Raw genomic sequence first — 22161 nt, 5'->3', positions numbered from 1 at the left:
TTTACATTAGATCTAAATAAAATTTTGAAAAAGCCAATATATTTTAAAACAACTAATACTCAAAAGTAAATAATAAAAAGGAAAACTTAAACAAATTCAAATTCCACCAATTGATTTAGTACAATAAATAATTTTAATTTAATCAATAATTTGAAAGTAGATTTAAAATTAACTTTACATCCAAGTAGGAAAAGCCGGAAGAATGATAAGAAAATAATAATAATAAATTCACATTTAAAAAATCTATCAGCTAAATATTTCTAGTTAAATCACGGATCAACTTAAAATTTTAAAGTGGAGGATAAATTTAATCAATTAAAAAATCTTTTAGTCCTTAATGTTTTCATATTTTTTTCTCTAAGTCCACAATTATTTAACAAAGATTTTAGCTTAGTTTGTAATATTTTAACAATGGCATAGTTACACCCTTTCATGAGTGAATATAATTATAACTCGCTTGCATACGATGTGATACTTATTGATAAAAATGTAAGAGGAAGAATTATATCGTCTTTGATTGAAAAATTTCTAATTCTTCGTCTAAAATTTCTAAAAAGTTAGCAAAAATTTCAACCTTGGAAGTCTTAATATACCTCCTCCAATTTTTTTACATCTCCAAATATCATGTTATAAAAACTTATAACCAGTCAATTTTCATATTTACTGATAATAAAGATATAATGGATTAAAAATGTTAAAACATAAGAAAGTAAATTAAAATTTCTTAAAATATTATAAACTTTGTAAAAGAAGACAAATATTAAGTACTAAAACATATATTTAGCGTATAATTAACTCAATACACTTGTTTAAATGAATTGAATAGTGGTATTTATTTTGAAGCGGATAAAATAAAAAATCGAGAAACGTATATATCAAATGGCTGGGACTTCTTAATTTTGCATCCCTAAACATATTTTTTGACCTATTGCATGCCAAATGCAATTTTTAAAACTAAATGCTATTTAATCATTTCGATTAAACTCAAACTACTTGTCTAACTTCAACATAACTCAACTAGTTAAACAAATCTCCGATTAAAAAGTCTGTGAATTCGAAGCTCCCTCCCACATGTTGTACTAAAAAATAAATCAGACTACTTAAATTTAGGCTTGCGAAATTGAACCCGAGCCCCGCACCCAAGCTTCTTGACACGAGTATCTCAAGGAAAAGAAAACAATGATTCATCCCTTCACCTTTAACCTAAAAGATTAAATATATGCAGAATTTATATTTTCTAATCATTTTTGGATATCCAAGCAAACCAAACAAAAGTAACCATGCAATCATGCATGTAAACAACGTAAGACAAAGCATAGATATATAATCGGCCATCCTACGTTTTATAACCATAAATATTTCCTTAACAAAGAACAAGAGAAGCCATGGGAAATGAAGTTTGAAGCTTTTTTTTTCTTCTTAATTTCTTTTGGAAAAAAAATTAAAAAAAATCACCAATATTACAATTTTTGTTTCAAAATCCAGACATGATTCTGCTACACCTGGTTTTGAACCACTTGATCCCTTTCTTTATGGAATTCTTCACCTTCCCTTCCACTGTATACAACTTGTACTTAGCCACGCGCCGCCGTCTCTTCATCTCCGGGTTCTTCCACCACGACTTCACCGAACTTTTCGACGATTCCGATGGTTTCTTGATCGCTTGTCGCTTCGTAGACGGCGAGGGATCGACAGCGGCTCGTGAGCGTGATTGGCTTAAGGACAGCTTGTTTTCACTTAGATTTCTCACGTCTATGATTTCCAGGCTCCGGCCACCCTTCTTCGGACGGCGGTGGATCCCTTCCATCGTCCCCGTCGTCCTGCTCGTCTTCTTCTTTCTCTCCCTCTTCCTGTGAAAAAGAATATGGCGTTTTGGCTTGGTTTCTAAAGGTTTTGAGGAAGATAGGGAAATGTGTGTTGAAATGAGAAGAGAGGCGTAATTATGGGGTTTCTTGTTCATATATATAATTTTTCTTGAGGCTTCTAATTTTCCTATCAGGTTATTGTTGGCTTTGCTAATTATGGTAAAAAATGAAAGGTTGTCAAAATTTTATATGTTGGAAGGAATTTTTATTTTTGGTAACAATGAGTTTTTGGGTTGCTAATACACATTCAAAGAATGCCATTCTCATGTTCTTGCATTTTTAAATCAAAAGATTGAGTTCTACTATTTGCTCTTCTGTCCATTATTGCCTCTTTCATTCACTCTTTCAAATTTAATTTTGAGATCACTAGACTTTAGAGTGGGGTCTAATTTATAGTTAAAAAAATGTTAAAATACTATGAGTTTATGATGATTCATACGTACTTCCAACTTCAATTTTAGTTCATTTTAGTTTTGGTACCTTTTTAGAGATGTTTGTTTTAATCACTTTCAACTTCAACTTTAGTTCATTTTAGTTTTGATACCTTTTTAGAAATGTTTGTTTTAATCACTGTACTTTTAAAAATGGACCATTTTAATCACTTAATTTTATTTTTTCTATCACAATTTCAACACGACAATATATTTCTTGAAATATACTCATGAATTTATGTTAGAAGATTTTCATTATATATAGAATTTGTGTTTAAATTTTGAAAATAGAGACAAAAATGGTCGTTTTTTAAAAGTACAAGAACCAAAATGAATATTTTAAAAGTATAGACAACAAAATGAATATTTTGAATTATTTTCCTTTAGTCTTCCTCGCGTTTCTCCTAAAAATAAAGGTGTTAGAATTTGGTATTAGCATCCTTGAGAAGAAGAAAATTTAAGATTAGAAGAGTTGGGAGCAACATATTATATGGGTTTTGGAGGTGGAGAAATAAGGAAAACAAATTACAGTTCCTTATAGAGAGATGAGACTTAAAATTAACTTGTAAAATCACCCAAAGTATGGCAAAAGTAGTTTCTAATTATTTTTAAATTAAGATATCATAGATCCATAGTGAATTCCATAATAATGTAGGTCTAGAATTCAACAAGTTTTTTATTTATTTTATTCTTAAACTTTCAAAAAAATTTCACTAAATTGTGACATGAGATAGAATTGGACAAAATACAATGTCCTATACAACATCATTTCTTTAGAACAATATATCAAATTTCTTTAATAAACAATGTCACTTTATTTTATTCAATTGTTCGCTTTTATCTGTTCTTCATATAGTCTCAAATCTATCAATATTTTATGAAACATACATGTCACATCGTGTTACTTAATCATTTAAGATCATAATCTAACTCAAACTTTTAAAGATGTGACGATTAAATAAACACGAGACTTGCCTCAATTCAAACCGCCCCAAAGGAGGAAACATGAGGCCAATCTCAACCTCAACCATCTGCGTCTCTATCTTCAATCCACCAAACAAAAGGGTTAAGAAATTTGTGGTACCAAAACACAGAACTTTAATGGAGGTTCAAAGGCAGAAATAGTTCCACGTAGTCTCAAAAATATTCCACAAAGAAACCATAGTTTTACCTTCAGAGAATCCATTTAGAATAAACCTCAATTTGTTCTCCTTTTCTCTCCACAGATTCAGTGTGCTTTCTTCTTGGCCACTATTTCAACTCAAGATTTCAATATTTTGCCATTCATCACGCTTCTGGATTGCTTTCTTCCTTCTTCCTTCCCTTCCAATGTCAATCTTAGCTCAGAACAAGTTCCTTCTGAGCTCCCGAACCCGTGTTAACCCGTTGAGCCCTCCGATTCCACGTAAAATTGTCTACTGTGTAGCCAACACAGTCGACGTCGCTGCTGCTGGTGCCACCACCACCAAACCCAAGCATGCCGATGGCCAACTAGTCATTAAACGCGAGTTTGTCTCTCCTCCACTCACATTGGGCAAAGCCTCAACCTATCATTATGTTCTTAATGACCCAAGTTTACGATCGACTTGGGGCCATCGTGCGTGGGTGGCGAGTGGGTGCACCACAGTGCTCATTTCTTTGGCAAAATCAATAGTAGGTGCAGCCAGTTCACACATCTGGCTTGAGCCTACTTTAGCAGCATTGGTAGGTTACATTCTAGCAGACCTTGGATCTGGAGTTTACCATTGGGGCATTGATAACTATGGCGATGCCTCGACTCCAATCTTCGGTACCCAGATAGAAGCATTCCAAGGCCACCATAAGTGGCCATGGACAATCACGAAGCGTCAGTTTGCCAACAACTTGTATGCATTGGCACGAGCTGTGACATTCGTTGTGCTTCCCATAAACCTTGCATTTGGTGATCCCATTCTACATGGTTTTGTTAGTGTATGCTCAGGTTGCATAATGTTTAGCCAACAGTTTCATGCATGGGCTCATGATAAAAAGAGCCAACTACCACCACTCGTGGTAGCAATGCAAGATGCTGGCCTGCTCGTGTCACGAATGCAACATTCCGCACATCATCGTCCACCCTATAACAACAACTATTGTATTGTAAGTGGAATATGGAATCAGCTTTTGGATGAAACAAAGGTTTTCGAGGCATTTGAGATGATCTTGTTTTTCAAGCTCGGGGTAAGACCAAGATCTTGGAGTGAGCCTAACACTGAATGGACCGAAGAGACTGAAACTGTAGAACAAACTACAGCCAGTTGACCACATTCTTCTGTCATTCATATTATGGTTTTCCTTGCAGAATGGAAGGAAACAAAATTGTTGATTTGAAACAGTTTCACATGTAAACTATATATGATGAATTGTGTTATTTGCAGAAGTGTTTTTCCTTTATGCATTTTCCATCATTGTTCAAGTAGAATAAAGAAATAAAACAAAGGGGAAAATGAAAAACAACAGTATTGATACAAAAAGCAAAGGATACATTGCTTCGTCATTCTATCGTGCACCATATACCACAGTGCTTGTTTTGTTAAAAAGTATCATGTCAGGCATCAGTACTGAGAGAAGATGAGATAGGAGAAACACAAGGAAACCAATATCGACGCCTACCGTCACGGTGGCCATCATCAATCATCGCAAGACCTTCCTGTAGAAGTGAAGCATCTATTTCAAACACAGTAGCTAACCATGCTACATGGGAGAAGAGAAATGTGAGATAAAACTTACATCCAGGAGAGTTTCGAGGGCATCAACTGCACGACCAGACGTCCATGAAAGCCGTCTCTCTACCTCATCCACAGTTACAAAGCCTTGAACCTGAGAGTACAGTTTGTGATATGACCATTAGTCTCTTTGTGACCAAAGCCTAAAAGCAAATACATCGCAGAAACGACTGAATGAGAAAGTAACCTGGGCAAGCTCAAGAATTTCATTATGGTCTTTGTTCAACTCGGTCGGAACAGACCGAACAAGTTTTTTCTTGCCAACGGTAATTACCTCAAAACCACTTCCCAATATCTGGAGTACATTATCCAGATGTTAGTGTAAGATACATTCCAGAATGCCACTTTGCAAACCAACGAGACCTTTAGTCCATTCAAAATAAAATATTTTTCATTAAGGAGTAACAAACAATAATAAAGCTAAAAGTGCCTCAGGAAAACATTAGTCAGCATATAAATATTTGTATTACTAAAAGGACATAAACTTCTCTGTTACGATCTCACCCAGAAACCCTGCATAAAAGTTAAGATTTAAGTTGGAAACAACCTTCCCTAGAGGAGAAAATTTTCCTGCCAGAATAACTACATGGTGATAGACCCCCGATTACTAAACGGTACAGTAGGAAAAAGGCTAGGAGTGATGAGTAGGGTAGAGAGGGAATTTTGTATTGTGGGCCCCAGTTTGTTACGGGGTATTTGGACAGTAAAGAGAGTTAGTTATATATCTTCTGCTGGGGGGTTTGGTAGGAGAGATCAGGAGCTCTCAAATCTCCCTCAGCCCTGTAGCTCCTCTAATACATAAATAATAGAAGTAAAGTTCTATCACATGGTTCATCTAACAGTCATCCCAACTATGAAGAAAGAATTACCCCACCAGAAAAGAAAATATTGATGCCAACACTGATTTTTTATGAATCAAGTTTACACATATATCAATGAATTTTTCGAGAAAAATTATGGATAATCACAGAACTTGTAGAAATTATCTGATTTTTTAATGAAACCTATATATGACTAAAAAAATGTAAAAGTACATTTGTATTAACTATTACTCATGAGTCATGTCTATAAATGTATTGACTAATGGGTATTTTGTTTATATTACAAGTTAAATATAAATATTACCAGTTTTAAAGAACTGAGAGAAGTACAATGATGACACCATCCTTTTTTCCTCTTATGATGACAGCTCCCTCGTGAATCTGTTTAGCAATATCCATCTGTTTGAGCCTTGAGGAAGGCATCGGGATTGAATATAAATCACCAAAAGTCTGAAATTTTGGGGATAAACGTAGAGGAGCAGGAGGTAGATCCTTTAACCTCGAAATTTGCTTGCAAGAAGGGCTTTTGGCCAAGTTCCTACATTGGTCTTCCTCTAAATGGGAAGCACAGAACCCTTAGCTTTTGGGACCTTTGATAGAAAAGGTGAAGAAACGCTTACATTCGTGGAAGCACACTTACATTTCCAAAGGAGGAAGGCTCACCCTTTACCAAGCTACCCTCAATAACCTTCCAACATACTACTTATCCTTGTTTTCCATGCCATCTAAGGTAGCTGCTTCCTTAGACAGTATCTTTAGAAGGTTTCTCTGGAAAGGCTCTTCTGAAAATAAGGGTATGCACCTTGTGAAGTGGGATGTTACCTCTCGGCCAATTGAGGAAGGAGGAGTTGGCATCACACAAAACAGAAAAACAGTGTCCTTTTTGCAAAATGTCTTTGGCGATACTCTACGGAGGAGAGTTATTGGTGCAAAATATGGGCTCTCAGAGAGCTTCTATAGACCGGACAATCGATCAATGACAAAGGCTAGGGGCCCTTGGAAATCCAATCCATATTGAAACACCAGAATCAGATTTATGACAGGCTCCTCTACAAGGCTGGCAATGGAAGGAAAATCTCCTTTTGGAAAGACCCATGGCTGTCTGATGAACCCCTCCATAGAAAATTCCCCTTACTTTTCGGTCTCACTATGGAGAAATCTTCTATAATCAAAAGCTTCTGGAATAATGAATATATAAGCTGGAATTTAAAGCTTCATAGGAATCTTAAGGAGGAGGAAATCGAGGAATGGGCTGGCTTATCTCATAATCTATCCAATTTCCAGTTCAATAGTGCTGAGGACTAAATCCATTGGAAATTGGACCCACCAGGAGGTATCTTTACAACAAAATCCCTTTCCAAGGCCCTCTCCCTCCCACATTTGGCCACTTCTCCCTCATCCCTCCTATTTGAAACCATCTGGAAAGACCACTACCCCAAAAGAATCAAGTTCTTTCTCTGAGAATTAAGCCACAGAGCCATCAACACTTGTGATAAGCTTCAAAGAAGATCCCCTCATATTTCAATTTCACCCAATAGGTGCACTATATGCAAGGAAAATGCAGAATCGCACCCACATTTATTTATCACTTGTGCCTTCGCAAGCAGATTTTGGAGCTGTATCCTCTCATTATTTGGATGGAACACTGCCCTTCCAGCTGACCCCCTCAGTTTATGGAAGCCACCCTTGTAGGACACCCCTTCAAACGGGAAAAGCAACTTCTCTGGAAGCATTTTATTAGGGCATTTCTATGGCAATTATGGAGGGAAAGAATCAGCACACCTTCAACAGAAAAGAGCAATCATATGATCGGTTTTTTGAAGATATAGTCTTTTTGGTTATATCCTGGTGTAAATGCTCTCCTCTCTTTCACAGCTATAGCTTTTCAACTCTCTTATTCAGTTGGAAAAGCTTTTTGTAATCCCTCTTATGGGCCACTTTTGTAATCCCTCTTATGGGCCACTCTTGTAATTTCATATATCAATGAAATTGTTTCTTTTCCAATGATAAATAGAAAGATAGAAATAAACAATATAAATAATAATTTGAGTTACATGAAAATAACATAAGGTATATCTTAAAATTAAGATACTTTCTTTTACACAGTAATCGCTGGACGTTCACAAATATGTTGAATATGTCAATGGATAGTCATGAAAATCTATGATATGACAACCAATTTTGGTGGATACTATGCTAATGAACAGACACATAGCTCGAGTACAAATAATTTGGTGAGTATATTGTGGATAACAATGATACTCTCATCTATTTTCCCCACATATATGACTTTTTTTAGATGACGTCAAGGCTCGTTTATGCTCCTAACTTTGATTATTTCTATAAGATAGCCGGATTATCCTACTACAGGAAGCTTGCGAGCTATTTAAATCTTGGGTAGGTGGAGACTATTGTTTGAACTCATGACCCCAAACACATTTGGGTTTTATAACTTGTTCCCTTGACCTTGCACTAACTCACAGTATATGACATATCATGGTTAATGAAATCAAATCCAAAGATTATTCAAGTAATACCTAAATTAGCTAATACTGAAGCCAGAACAGCAAAGATGTTCCATTTTATATAATAAATTAATAATTTCAACCCGTATCAAATAAAGATGGTCACACTTTGAGAAGCTTTCTTAAGAAACCCTCTCAACATAAAATGGAGAGAGAGAGAGAGAGGAGAGAGAATATAGAAATGGATCTATCAATCGTTCCAATACCTTCAGTTTACTTATAGCTCGCAGGCAGTCATCCTCAGATACAGCTTCCCGATCGCTTTTTCGTCTCTGCCGAAGCAAAGTACAGAGTTCTTGTAAACTAATCAAACCTCCATTGTGGGGTCTTGTAGACAAGCAAATGTCAACAATTTGCACTCCTGTCTAGCAAAATAGTTCATTTACAAGAGCGATAAAATTGAGATATATTAGAACAATGACTTGAGCTCGACCATAATAACAATTGAATTTTTATCAATTAGCATACACATCCAGCAAGAAGATAAAGATATATTAGAGCCATGACTTGTGTTCAACCATAATGACAATTTATTCTTGTCAACTGTCAACATCTTTAATCAATAAGCAAAGAAAAAAATGCCTTGACTTTCACATGAGAAACTTGCAATCCTGTACCGCACAGATTACAGGTTAGTTGGAATATCAGTCAGTTTACTTCACACTCCCCCAAGGGTGGAAAATTCCCCGTCCAAGTTCCAAGCCAAAATAAGAATAAAGAGACTATTAAATATAAAAAGAAGAGACTGAGATGACATTTCCCCTAGTTTGCCAACTCAAGAAGAAATCTAAATGAAAATTCCTTGCACAGAAAAAAAGGCATGCGTAATATGTCAAGCGTACGTAACCATGTACACGAAACCAAAGATGTTATACAGATTTCACAGGCCCTCAACTTCAGGCCTAATTTTCCTTCAACCAAAGGAATGTCTTCTGCAATTTGAGAAGAAACAAAGCGCAAAGAATATAAGATGAATAGACAATGAGAGCTCATCAGAAGAACACACCAATCAATAGAGCATCTACCCCTCCAACGTTATAGATAATGCAATCTGATAAGATCAAAACCATACCTACCAATCTCGTAATAGAAATCACCAATGCCTAAGAGCTCTGCCCAAAACCCCTTGTTTGAGGCCAAGGGATCCACTCCAACTTTAGCACACATCTCATGGAACTGTGATCTGAAAGTCGGGTTCTTGCTGATATCTTTCTGCACAAATCAAATTAGTGTCTAGGAGTTCAATTCCATTAGATGGCAAATAAAATGATACTACTTTTCCAAGGGCCAGAAAGGAGAAAACTAAAAACCAGACAATAAATTATCCAACCCGCATTCACTATTTTGAAGCAAGAATAAGCCGTCATTACAAAGTCCAAAGTGCAGTACAATGCTTTCCAACATCAACAAAGCAAGTATTATTTAAATACAAACATAAGAGCAATAGTCTAAAATTCGCAATCACTCTAATAATGTAAAGCAAAATTTCTAATTAAGTAAAGTAGATCTTAGTTCAGACATTCCAGTGGATAACTTAATTCATATCATAAATTCGATGGCAAAATAATAGGGGGGTGTTGTGGGAAGAAAAAAGACCTTGTGCTTGCGAGCGAAATCCTCTAACTGAGATCGAAAGGTGGAGAGCTGTTCCTTCATCATATCGGTTCTGAGCTTCGCAACATTTTCACCCAGCTGGCGGTATTGATCCTACAAATAGTATATCCGGTTAATTGATCGAAAAACACAATCTCAAAAGAAGAACAATAAAACTCATAGAAATCTGAATTGTAATGCAGCCAAATTGATCAAATTCAAAGAAAAAGATTGAGCAGAACCGAACCCTCGCTGCCGCGGCTGTCTGCAAGCCTCCAATGCCAGGTCTCCTCCTCATTTTTCACTTCGATTTCTATGTGTTTCTCCGACCAGATGCCTTGATATTGGACTAATTGGGATCTTCAACGGAGCCGAGAAACCAGAAATGGTCAAGTTTTGGAACAAGAGGAAAATATCAGGGAAAATATCAGGGAAAAATCAATTTTGTTGTTCATACATATACAATTCCAATTTCCGAACGTCAACGTCGATAGAAATTAGAGATGTGGAGTATCGATTTTAAGGACATGTCGATGGATACTTGGAAAAAAGTCACGAAAGTTATAAAAAATAATAAAAATTATTTTAATTAGTAAATAAAACTTTAATAAATAAAATTTTAATTATAACTTAATTAAGATATAATTATTGCTCCTAATCATTACATAAAAATATGAATAACTTATGAAAATGTCGATGTCGATAGAAATGTTGTCACAAGATAATGAAGATTGATGAAAATAATTTTAATTAATAAATTGAAATTTAATGTTACTGTTTGATTGATAATTTATAATAAATCTAATGTTTAGTTACATAATTGAATAAAATATGAAATATTGGTATATATATCCAAATAAACAAATATTATAGGTTTGAGAATTATGTAATTAAATTATAAAAAATTGAAAAGAAATTCAACCAAAATAAAAATAATCCAAACGGTAAAAATTGAAATAAAGGTATAAATTTAAATTTAAATAATAATAATAATAAAATTAAAAGAATTAAAAAAAAAAAAGCATCATCTCCCAACAACCTCATGTCGGAAAGGGATTGAGGGGGCAGCAGAGCGCCTCCTCCACACTTTCTTTTCTCATCAGTGTCATCACATCCAACGTTGGGCCTGTTTATACGGGACTGACGATAGAGTTAATCTTTTTTTAATGATATTTGATAAATATCGTCGAAATATCGATATATTCACGATATTTCGATGATAATATACCGTCAATAAGGGGGGAAAAACGTTATAAACGACATTACACTGTACAATACCCAACGTTTCAACGTGGATGTCGATCTTTCAAATAAGAAAAACTCGAATGTAGTTACAATCTCTAATGTATGATCTTCTAATGCTTCCTCTCGGATGTAAACTTTGATTCGAGGGCTTGTGAGCTTGTTCTCGAATCAATAAGGTTTGTGCCTTCGACTTTTTGCTTTTGAAGGATATTTGGGGTCTTTGACTTTGAGTTCTTGAAGAATATTTGAAGTCTTCAACTTTGGGTTTTTTAAAGAATCTTTGAAGCCTTCAGTTTTGAGCTTGTTGAAGAATCTTTGAAGTATTTGACTTTGAGTTTGTTTAAGTTTTTAGCTTTAAGTAAGTAGCTTGTTGAAGAATCTTTGAAGTCTTCAACTTCGAGCTTGTTGAAGAGTCTTTGAAGTCTTCGGCTTTAAGGTTGTTGAAAATCTTTGAATTCTTCGACTTTGATTTTGTTGAAGATCTTCTTGTAGTCCGATGAAGTTCTTCGGCTTGTCAAAGTTCTACGGTTATGCAGTTTGATGAAGTTCTTCAGCTTGTAGCTTGCGAAGGTTTTCGCCTACATAGCTTAATAAAGTTTTTCGGCTTATAAGCTTGTGAAGAGTTCTTCGACTATGGTGCTTGATGAAGTTCTTCAGCCATATGTAGCTTGATGAAGTTCTTCAGTCTGTTGCTTGTGAAGGGTTCTTCAACTTGTTGCTTGAGAAGATTTCTTCATCTTATTGCTTGTGAAGAGTTTTTCGACTACAGAGCTTGATGAAGTTTGTAGCTTGACCAAGTCTTCAACTTGTTATGTCTAATTCATCCTTATATTTTTTAAAAATTCTAGTAAGCCATTGAATTATCAATTTTAGGTTTTTAACCTTTACTCCATAAATTTAACGCTTATGTCACTAAAAATTATAAAGTTGATTGATTAGATACAAAATTAAAAATTAAGATTCATGAGAAACTTTTTAAAATACATAGACATAACTTTAACCTTCTGTTTGGTATCAAGAAAGTCCAAGAAATGATTTTAAATTTCGTAATTTAAAATCCAAAGAATGATTTTAAATTCTTTATCTTGTTAGGAACAAAAATGATTTGAAATAGATTAAATCAAATTTATTTGTTTATATTTTGTTGGAAAGGAAAAGGAAACAAAAATTATATTGATTTAGGCTTTTAGTATAAATTTATTAATTAGAAATTAAAATATGACAAGGTTAAAAAGATAATTTACTTTGAAATTCTATAAAATCCTGCAAAATCTTACCGGATCCAAAAAATTTGGTAAGATTTAAAATCATTTAAAATCATGAGGTACCAAATAACATAATTCATTTTGTTTGGGGAATGGAATACTCTGGACACGTGGAAGACCCCTATTGGTGCTCCAAGATGACTCATGAATCATGCACAGCTCGGAAGGCCGAGATGGCCGCCACCAACGCCGACAAATGCCAAGTGTGAGGGCCGAGGTGAGCCTGGCCCAGGTCCGACCCGCCGGGGAGCTCGGTATGGGCCGAGGTGCGCAACTGTCTGCGGCGTGATTATCGGGCGTAACCGTCGGTCCCGAGATTACCGGATGTAACCGACGGTCCCGAGATTACCGAATGTAACAGTCGCTAGATTAGCGGGACCACCACCCATAAGTAGGGGACCTCACTCCCCGATCAGGTACGATGATTTCTGGCTTCGAACTAGACTTGGAATCTGACCTATACTGACTTGATCGTCGGAGTGCTCACCTTTTTGTGCAGGTCCGCCCAAGCGTTCAGGTCGGTCCGGAGGCCGGGTTCGAGCTACAACCAGGAACACATTGTTGTGCAAATCTTTGCATAAACATTTGGCGCCGTCTGTGGGGACGACTGACAATCTAAGTCATCCCAATTCCTTTAAACCAACACGCGAGCGAACATGGTGCAACCAGCGAATTCGACCAATACGACGGATCGAAGGACTCTAGTTGCCAGCGATGCCCACCAGAGGGAGGTCGGAGCAGCGGCGGTAGAGGGGCAAGGTCACGACGGCCTAGCAGCGGAACCCCTCCGTAGATCGGCACGAATCACCGCGCATGCCCTACCGCCTGCACACCCGAGGACGTCCAAGGCCACCCGTGGTCGAGGTGGGACCTCTAAGAAGGGCGTCCGGGGTCCAGCCCCGGCTCCAACAAGCGAGAATTTTGATGCGCTCCAGAGAGAGATGGAGGCAATGCGCACACAAATGCGCTCCATGGAGGCAATGTATAACGAAATGGTGCTAGCTGCAGGCGCAGGGTCCCGATTTGAAAATCGGGCGACGCGCATGGACGTACGCGAGCAAAGGGGTTCCCGCCTCGGCCCGGCCGAGGAGGAACGTCCCGAAGACAACGGGAGTGAGGGGTACACTCGCCAGAGGGGAGACCTCCGTGAGCATCTCAACCGAAAGAGAGGCTCGTCTCTCCGAGCAGGGCAGTCGCCGTCCCACTCCCACAGGAGCTCCAACCAGCAGGCTGAATCCTCTCACAACCCCGCAGGGATAATCACAAGGGAGGAGTTCGACCAGCTGAGGGGGGAGTTCGATGCGCAAGTGGAGGCCTTAAAGGCCAAATGTGAGCAGAAAGACGATTCACTGAACGATGGCGACTTGGGAGAATCGCCTTTCACCTCGGACGTTTTGGAAGCACCAATCCCTCTGAAGTTCAAAGCTCCTACCGTGAAGCTTTATGACGGGACGAAGGACCCCAAGGACTATGTTGAGGTCTTTGAAGGCCTCATGGACTTCCAAGCGGCATCAGACGCCATCAAATGCCGCGCCTTTCAGATCGCGCTTACTGGCAGCGCGCGATTGTGGTATCGAAGACTACCAGCCAGGTCGATCTCGACCTACTATCAGCTGAGAAGGGAGTTCCTCGCCCAGTTCTCTTCTCGGCACTATGACAAAAAGACAGCGACCCATCTCGCCACCATCAGGCAGAAGGAGGGTGAGACGCTGCGGGAGTATGTCACCAGATTCCAGGAGGAGCAGTTGAAGGTCGCACACTGCTCCGATGACTCGGCCATGTGCTATTTCCTCACCGGTCTAGCCGATGAGGCCCTCACGGTGAAACTCGGAGAGGAGGCCCCGGCCACCTTCGCCGAGGTGCTCCAGAAGGCGAAGAAAGTCATCGATGGACAGGAGCTCCTCCGAACCAAAACCGGCCGACCTGAACGAAAGATCAGCCGGGGCAGAAGTGGAAAAGATGAAAGGGCAGATCCCAAGTCCAAGGACAAAGGATCCTTCTCCAGCGGCCAAGCTGAGTATCGAAGGGCGGAGAACGGACCTACCAGGAGCCGACCTTACGAGCGCTTCACCCCAACCACGATTCCAATTTCCGAGATCCTAACGAACATCGAGGATTCTGGAATGGAAAAACTACTCAAGCGTCCGGAGAAACTTCGGGGAGCCCCGGAGAGGCGCAACAAGGACAAGTATTGCCGCTTCCATCGGGAGCACGGCCACAACACGTCGGACTGCTGGGAATTGAAGCGCCAAATTGAAGATCTAATTCAAGACGGCTACTTCAAGAAGTTTGTGGGAAAGCCCGGGACCAGCTCAGCAGAGAAAAAGGAGGAGCGAAAGAGTTCAAAGACGCCACCTCGGCGCACCGACCGACCTGCGGTCATCAATACCATTTTTGGAGGGCCAAGCGGGGTCAATCTGGACATAAAAGAAAGGAGTTAGCCCGTGCAGCCAGACGCGAGGTGTGCATCATCAGGGAGCAGGGGCCGACCTGCCCAATCACCTTCGACGGTGCAGACTTGGAGGAGGTCCACCTGCCCCACAATGATGCCCTTGTGATTGCTCCCTTGATTGATCATGTGGTGGTTAGGAGAGTGCTGGTAGACGGGGGCGCATCCGCTAACATCCTGTCCTTACCGACCTACCTCGCCTTGGGCTGGACGAGGTCGCAATTGAAGAGAAGCCCGACGCCGCTGGTTGGGTTCTCTGGAGAATCGGTCATCCCAGAGGGTTCCATCGACTTGCCGGTCACGCTGGGGCAGAACCAAACCCGGATCACTCAAATGGCCGAGTTCGTGGTAGTTGACGGTAGGTCGGCCTATAACGCCATCTTTGGGAGACCCATCATCCACTCATTTCGGGCCATTCCTTCGACACTTCATCAAGTTTTGAAGTATCCCACCCCCAATGGCGTGGGCACGGTCCGAGGAGGACAAACTGCTTCGAGGGAGTGTTATGCCGCCGCACTCAAAGGCACATCGGTCTGCGCCCTCGAAACTCTCAGGGATGGGACGCTCGAGTTTGAGGCCGACCTGCCGAGGAAGGAGTTTGCCGCGCCCACTGAGGAGCTCGAGCTTCTTCCTCTGCTTAGTCCCGAGAAGCAGGTAAGCATAAGAACCAAGCTGGGGGCCACCGACAGAGAGGAGCTAATCCACTTCCTCATATCCAACTCGGACGTCTTTGCGTGGTCCCATGAGGATATGCCTGGCATTGACCCGCGCCTCCTTTTCAGACCACTGAAATCGATCTGAAGGTCGGGCATGTCGGAAGCAATGCCCTTCATGAGGAACTTGAAGCCCGCGTCAGAAAAGTCTTTGGCAAATCCATCGAAGTCAGGATGTTGCCTAAACGATTCCTCCAGCACGACTCCATTGCTGAGGCGCTCCTTCGCCGTCTCCAGCTCGGCAGTCGCATGCTCCAACTCCTTATCCTTCGCTTCGAGCGCCTGGAGCATGTCGTCCTTCTCCTTCAGGAGCTGGAACTTCTCCCTCTCCAAGCCCCTGGTGATGGCGTGGGAGGCTCGGAGTTGAGCCTTGCGCCTGTCCTCCTCCTTCTTCAGTAGCTCGGCCTGAGACTCCACCTCGGCCTTCAAAGTCTCCACCTCGGAGTGAGCCTTCAGCAGCTCATCCTTCATGGTGGAGGAAGCAGCCTCCAAGGCAGCGGAGAACTTCTCTTTCTCCCTCGCTGCCAAAGCTTCCCTCCCATCCAGCTCGGCCTTTATAACCAGAGCCGATTGAATGGAAGCAACAAACGCCTGAGAAATGGTACAAGGAAAAAGTTAGATCGAACTACCTGTTGGGCGAAATCAAGCAAAAAATGGGGCACTAGTCTTATCTCGGCGGCGTAGTCAATGGTCCTCTGCAGAACGGACCCAGGGGCGCTCACAAATTTGGATGCCCTCCTTAGGCAGCGGTCCAAACTCGCAGCTGAGATGCGAGTCACCTGCTCCCTCACCCCGAGACTTGACGCCTCAATTCTGAACCGCGCCGTCACATCGGACGTCCCGCCCATCCTGGCCGCAGGATCGTCCACCCGATCAGCCCAGCCTGCAGGCACGACCCTGCAAGCTCCGACCTCCGAGGGAGAGATCGCCTTCTTTTTCTTCCTTCTTCGCTTAAGAGGGGCTTCCTCCCTCGCCTCCTCGTCCAAAGGCGGGACGTCCGCCGCCTCGGTCTGGGCGTCCACCGCCTCGGTCTGATCCCTGGGGCGCTTCTCCCTCGAGGGACCCCCAGAAGACTCCAGCTCGATCACCGGGGCTGGATCTTCCGAGGCAGGCCCTACCACGGCAGGGGTGGGAGGTTTCGAACTCTGGGCAGCCTCAAGAGCATGGGCTCGGCCCTTAGACTTGCGCTTCACGCCGCTTGCAAATCCGCAAACCATGGCTACAAGATAAAAACAAGGGTCAACACAAGGTTAGAGGAAAAAGGGGGAAGGCAAGTTCGGCATACCAAGTTCAGAGTTCGGCCTTGAGGATTCGATAGGACGAACTGCAGGGTTGTAATCTAGCAGCCCGGACTCAAGCAGCAGTTCGTCAGTCACCAGGGTTCCGACCTTCCTACCCCTCGGAAAGCGCTCCTTGTAGTATTTCAGAGTATCGAAGGAGGCCTGCGTAAGCTCGGGGACTGGTCGGATTGAAACTGCACGAAGACAAAATCCGAGTTAGACCTGAATGACAGAAGAAAATTACGAAAAGTAAGAACTACTCCGTACCTAGGTTCCCAAACCTAGTGGGGACGTCAAAGAAGGAACGACCTGACTCGTCCTTTGCGAGCCATTCCCCCGAAGCGTAGAACCACTTCCTCACCCATCCCTTGATGGAGGTCGGCCCCTTAACTATACCGCCTGCGCCTTTCCTTGCGCACATATAGAACCGACCAGGCTTCTTAGCTATCCTTTTCGCCTCGAAGCACGCGAAGAGCTGGTCTACGTCCAACAGCTCGGCCTCCTCACTATCCCGAGCTCGAAGCCAAAAGAGGATGGCCAAAGCGAAAATGACACCCCACCCATTGGGGGCCACTTGAACCGAAGCCAACCCAGTCCGGAAGAGAAATTCTTGGACAAAAGGGTGAAGGGGAAGTCTGAGGCCGTACTCAAACATTTTGAAGTAGAGAGTGACCCATCCCTCTGGAGGATGGTCAGCTCTCTCCCCCTCCTCCGGAAGCCTGAGGAGGATGTTCTCAGGGATAGCGAACCCCCTACGAAGGGATCCAAGGTAGTGCTCGGGTATCCTAGAAGGGTATTCCAAACCCTGACCGGAAGTGGAGGCGTCGCTATCCTCCCCGTTATCGGAGATTCTAAAGTTTTTTATCTCCTCGAGCTCGGACTCTAACCTACGAGCTAAATCGGATCCTAGGTTGCTGCTAATAGAGGACGACATGGCAATTATGTTCGAAAGAGAGAGGGAAGAGACCGACCTACCAAGGGTTCGAGCTGCCTTCAGATCGAACTCCAAGAATTCAAGGAACGTAAGGTATGATCTGAAGGATTGGGGGCATTTATAGCCCATCGGAAGAATTTCCCCACCGTACACGTGTAGTCAACGAGCGGCTGGGATCCTCTCTGAGATCCGAAGCGTCGGAATATTTGAATATTCCGACGATAAATCTTCCGCGACGGTTGTATTTTCCCACGAATAGGAAGTCGCCACGTGTCCAAAGCAAGTCGAATGAACTTCTCTGCCAGGTCGAGATCGGACCAGACAGAGAGGGGGCCAATGTTTGGGGAAGGGAATACTCTGGACACGTGGAAGACCCCTATTGGTGCTCCAAGATGACTCATGAATCATGCCCAGCTCGGAAGGTCGAGATGGCCGCCACCAACGCCGACAAATGCCAAGTGTGAGGGCCGAGGTGAGCCTGGCCCAGGTCCGACCCGCCGGGGAGCTCGGTATGGGCCGAGGTGCGCAACTGTCTGCGGCGTGATTATCGGGCATAACCGTCGGTCCCGAAATTACCGGATGTAACCGACGGTCCCGAGATTACCGAATGTAACAGTCGCTAGATTAGCGGGACCACCACCCATAAGTAGGGGACCTCACTCCCCGATCAGGTACGATGATTTCTGGCTTCGAACTAGACTTGGAATCCGACCTATACTGACTTGATCGTCGGAGTGCTCACCTTTTTGTGCAGGTCCGCCCAAGCGTTCAGGTCGGTCCGGAGGCCGGGTTCGAGTTCGAGCTACAACCAGGAACACACTGTTGTGCAAATCTTTGCATAAACACATTTATTTGAAATGCATCATAATTTTGAAATTCCTCCAAATCTGAGGTCACAAACAAAGCATAAAAGTTTACTGTGGTTAGAAATTTCTATAAAAACAAATAATAAATAGGCACAATTTTAATAGTCTTGATACCAAATTTAGAATGGAACAGAAACTAGTATTCCTTTACAAAAGAAAAAAAAAAAGATTTTGTCTCTCCTACCAAACTCTCGTATTTTTAAAATGTTTCTTACGAATTCCAATATAGCTAAATCGATGAGACTATCTATTACCATCTCCAAAGTCGAGATCCCACCCAAAAGATCTAAAAAAATCATAAAATCCGTCCATTCTCTCTACCTTACTAATACAACACGTTTAAATATATATATATACACACACTACATTAAAATGTCAGGATCTTAAGAAAATATTTTAAGTCAAATATATCCTTGTAATATTTAACTAATTACATATTTATCCTTTTAAATCTCTAATAATAATTAAATACATTAGAATAGAATGTATATTTCATGTCTTACCCTCTTAATCAACAATAGTTAGAATCACATGCATTTGCATGTAGTTTCAAATTTTTTAACATATATTTTTTTGGTGAAATTTAAATTTTGAATAAATAAACTTTTTATTGAGTTTAAATATGAAATAGTTTGACGTGAATTAAAAAAAATAAAAAGGGAAAAACTGATAGAGACTATATAGATAATTAGAATTTAATTACATATAATGTAATTCAACCTAAAGTTGTAAAGTAAAATTGTTACTTTATAGGTAATTGTTTGGTCTTTTGTGAATAGTTTGATTTATGAAGAAAATGACAGAAATATATTTAATAATAATTTTATAGGTTAACTTAAAAAAATAATTATATAATAAATTGAACATTGATTAAGGAAGAATCTCTCTATAAACACATTTTTTGTATGTGAGGAGGGACGACTTTGATCATTGTGATTTAATAAGAAAACAACAATCGCTCCTACCTCAATTTAATAAACAAAATATTCAAAATATATCACACTACAAATTAAAAAAATATATATATAAATAAGAAATAAGAAATAGAAAAGTAGTTAAGATTATTAAAACAACAAGAGATAAATATATATATATATATATTTTTTGTAATTTTCATAATCGTCTATCTTTCTATTTTTAATTGGGAATCTGTTGTTCTGACGGAAGATTTTATTGTTTAATTTTTTCTATTTTAGTTGAAGTCCGTGGGAACTTAAAATCATCTATTGGGTTTAGAATTATATCTCCATTTAAATCAACAAAACCTGTTTTTAATAAAAGAAATATAAATATAAAATAAGAAATTCAAAAGTCCAGGAAAACAACAATCAAGCAAATAAATATAAACATTATATTTAATTTTATAAGAATTCAAAAGTAGTTAAAGATCAAGAAGACAACTGTCAATAATCACTCAATTTAGCAAATAAATATAAACATTATATTTAATTTTATAAGAATTCAAAAGTAGTTAAGATCAAGAAAACAGCCGTCAATAATCACTCAATTTAGAAAACAGTACACTCATATATAAAAAATTCACATCAATTTAGAAAATAGAACCCTCACAGTATATCATAATACAAAAATTATTGGTCAAAACTAATCACATCAATTTAGAAATTCAAATTAATTAATAAAAAAGTATAAATATAAAATAAGAAATCCAAAATAGTTAAGATCATGAAAACAACAATCAAACGGGATAAATAAGAACATTAAATATAAATTTTTTACTTTACCTATTCATTGTCTAAAATTATTTTCTGTATTCGCAAATCTTCATTTTGACATGTTCAATGTTTCCCTATGAAAAAAGAAAACTTTTAATTTTCATTATTTTTAGAAATGTTCAAAAGAATAACCTTTGTAGATATTTTGGGAGAAATAAAATAATACAAATTTTGATATATCATGTTCTTTTCTTTTATAAATAGTTTGTAAGGGAATAGACTAATTGTTTGTCTTCACACCTCTAGATCAATGGACACACTGCTTCTCTCAACCGACAACTCATTTATAATAATTTTCAATCACACATATATGTGAATGGATACATTGTTTGTCAAACAGTCACAACTCATTTTTAGATTAATTTCTCTCAGACATCTTGTTTGAACATTCGTCTCTTGTGAAGGGTAAATTGAGTATAAAGTTGAGGGCAAAATGGAGAGGTAAAGATTCTCATCCATAGCCCCATTTAGATGTAGTAGGTAAATTGGGTATATGTTAAAAAGTTCATGGCAAAATGGGAGGTAAATATTCTTCTCCATAGCCTCATTTAGATATAGTATAGATAAACAACTTTGAAAATGATTGAGATTCTAAATGGCTACTTATTATTAAGAGATTAAACATGAAATGTAATCGATATACTATGAACGACTTGAAGTAAATAATTAAGAGATTGAATTCAATTAAGCCTATTTATTTTGTTGTTCAAATTATAACTGCTCACACTCAAAATTACATACAATTTTATATAGATTAATTTGTTGGATCAGTATAACAACACTAAAGGGGTGAATAGTGTTGAAGATCAATTTACTAAACTTTTTCGATTCTAAGAACAAATCAAATAATTAAATAAATTTTGTAAGATAAAACAATTTATGCAAATTTTATAATAACTCAAAATATAATAAAACAAATATTTAAGATGAGCACAACATATATTTGCAATAGGAGGAAAATTAAATTGCAATAAACAAAAAGTATAGGGATAGAGAAAACGTCACGCAAGAGATTTATAGTGGTTCGGCAAACCCTCAGCCTACTCCACTCCCCGAGCACCTCTCGAGATTTTTCCCTAAACACGATCTTTTTACGGGTTCAAGATTGGAAACCCGATCCTTTTACGGGATCAAGACCAAACCTTACAAATTGCTCTTTTTACGGGATCTAGAACTAAACTCAATCTTTTTCCCGAGACAAAGATCAAAACCCACACTCCGTTCCTTTTACCGGATTAAGAACGAAACCCAACTAAGTGTGGAAATAAGAATTTTTCACAAACTAAACTTCTCCAATAGAGTATATTTACAAGTTTAAGCTCACAAATACATCAATCCTCACAATAAGAAAATCGCTCACAAGAGTAAAAATGGAAGTAGAATTGAGAGCTTGGAGAGAGAAACAATTGGTTAGAGGAATTGAAAATAAGAAAATTGGTGTTGTAAAATGGGAGATGAGAGGGATTTAAATAGGAGAGGAAAGAAAAGTTGATTTGAAATTAAAATCAAATTGGGTCCTTGGATCTTAATGATGAGAAATGAAAGGTGGAAATTGAATTTTAAAAAGTAATTATTACATTATATTATAATATAATATACACTAATAATATATTATAAAATAAAATAAAATAATATTATATATATGTGTGTAACGGTTACTTTGATTTTTTTTCCAAACGGTAACTTTCTTTTTCTTT

General features: G+C 39.3%; 2 protein-coding genes across 2 annotated transcripts; one reads left to right on the top strand and one right to left on the bottom strand.

Annotated features, from left to right (window-relative positions):
- Positions 1 to 3467: 3467 nt before the first annotated feature.
- On the top strand, positions 3468 to 4708 carry FADA (fatty acid desaturase A). The gene has a single exon (XM_022295294.2). It carries the CDS (start codon positions 3626 to 3628, stop codon positions 4574 to 4576), a length of 951 nt encoding a protein of 316 aa, XP_022150986.1. The 5' UTR covers positions 3468 to 3625; the 3' UTR covers positions 4577 to 4708.
- Positions 4660 to 10427, bottom strand: VPS22 (EAP30/Vps36 family protein). Its single transcript, XM_022295295.2, has 7 exons — positions 10227 to 10427; positions 9983 to 10093; positions 9463 to 9598; positions 8593 to 8747; positions 5228 to 5335; positions 5045 to 5134; positions 4660 to 4964 (listed from the first exon to the last, which is right to left on the bottom strand). The coding sequence occupies exons 1-7, from the start codon at positions 10275 to 10277 to the stop codon at positions 4863 to 4865; spliced, it is 753 nt and encodes a 250-aa protein (XP_022150987.1). The 5' UTR covers positions 10278 to 10427; the 3' UTR covers positions 4660 to 4862.
- Positions 10428 to 22161: the final 11734 nt, after the last annotated feature.

The sequence above is a fragment of the Momordica charantia genome (assembly GCF_013281855.1).
Source record: "Momordica charantia cultivar OHB3-1 chromosome 10 unlocalized genomic scaffold, Mcharantia_2.0 BLBB01000010.1, whole genome shotgun sequence".
In the NCBI taxonomy this organism is placed as follows: Eukaryota; Viridiplantae; Streptophyta; class Magnoliopsida; order Cucurbitales; family Cucurbitaceae; genus Momordica; species Momordica charantia.
The sequence above is the reverse complement of the archived record's forward strand: the minus strand, read 5'-3'. Positions and strand labels throughout refer to the sequence as shown.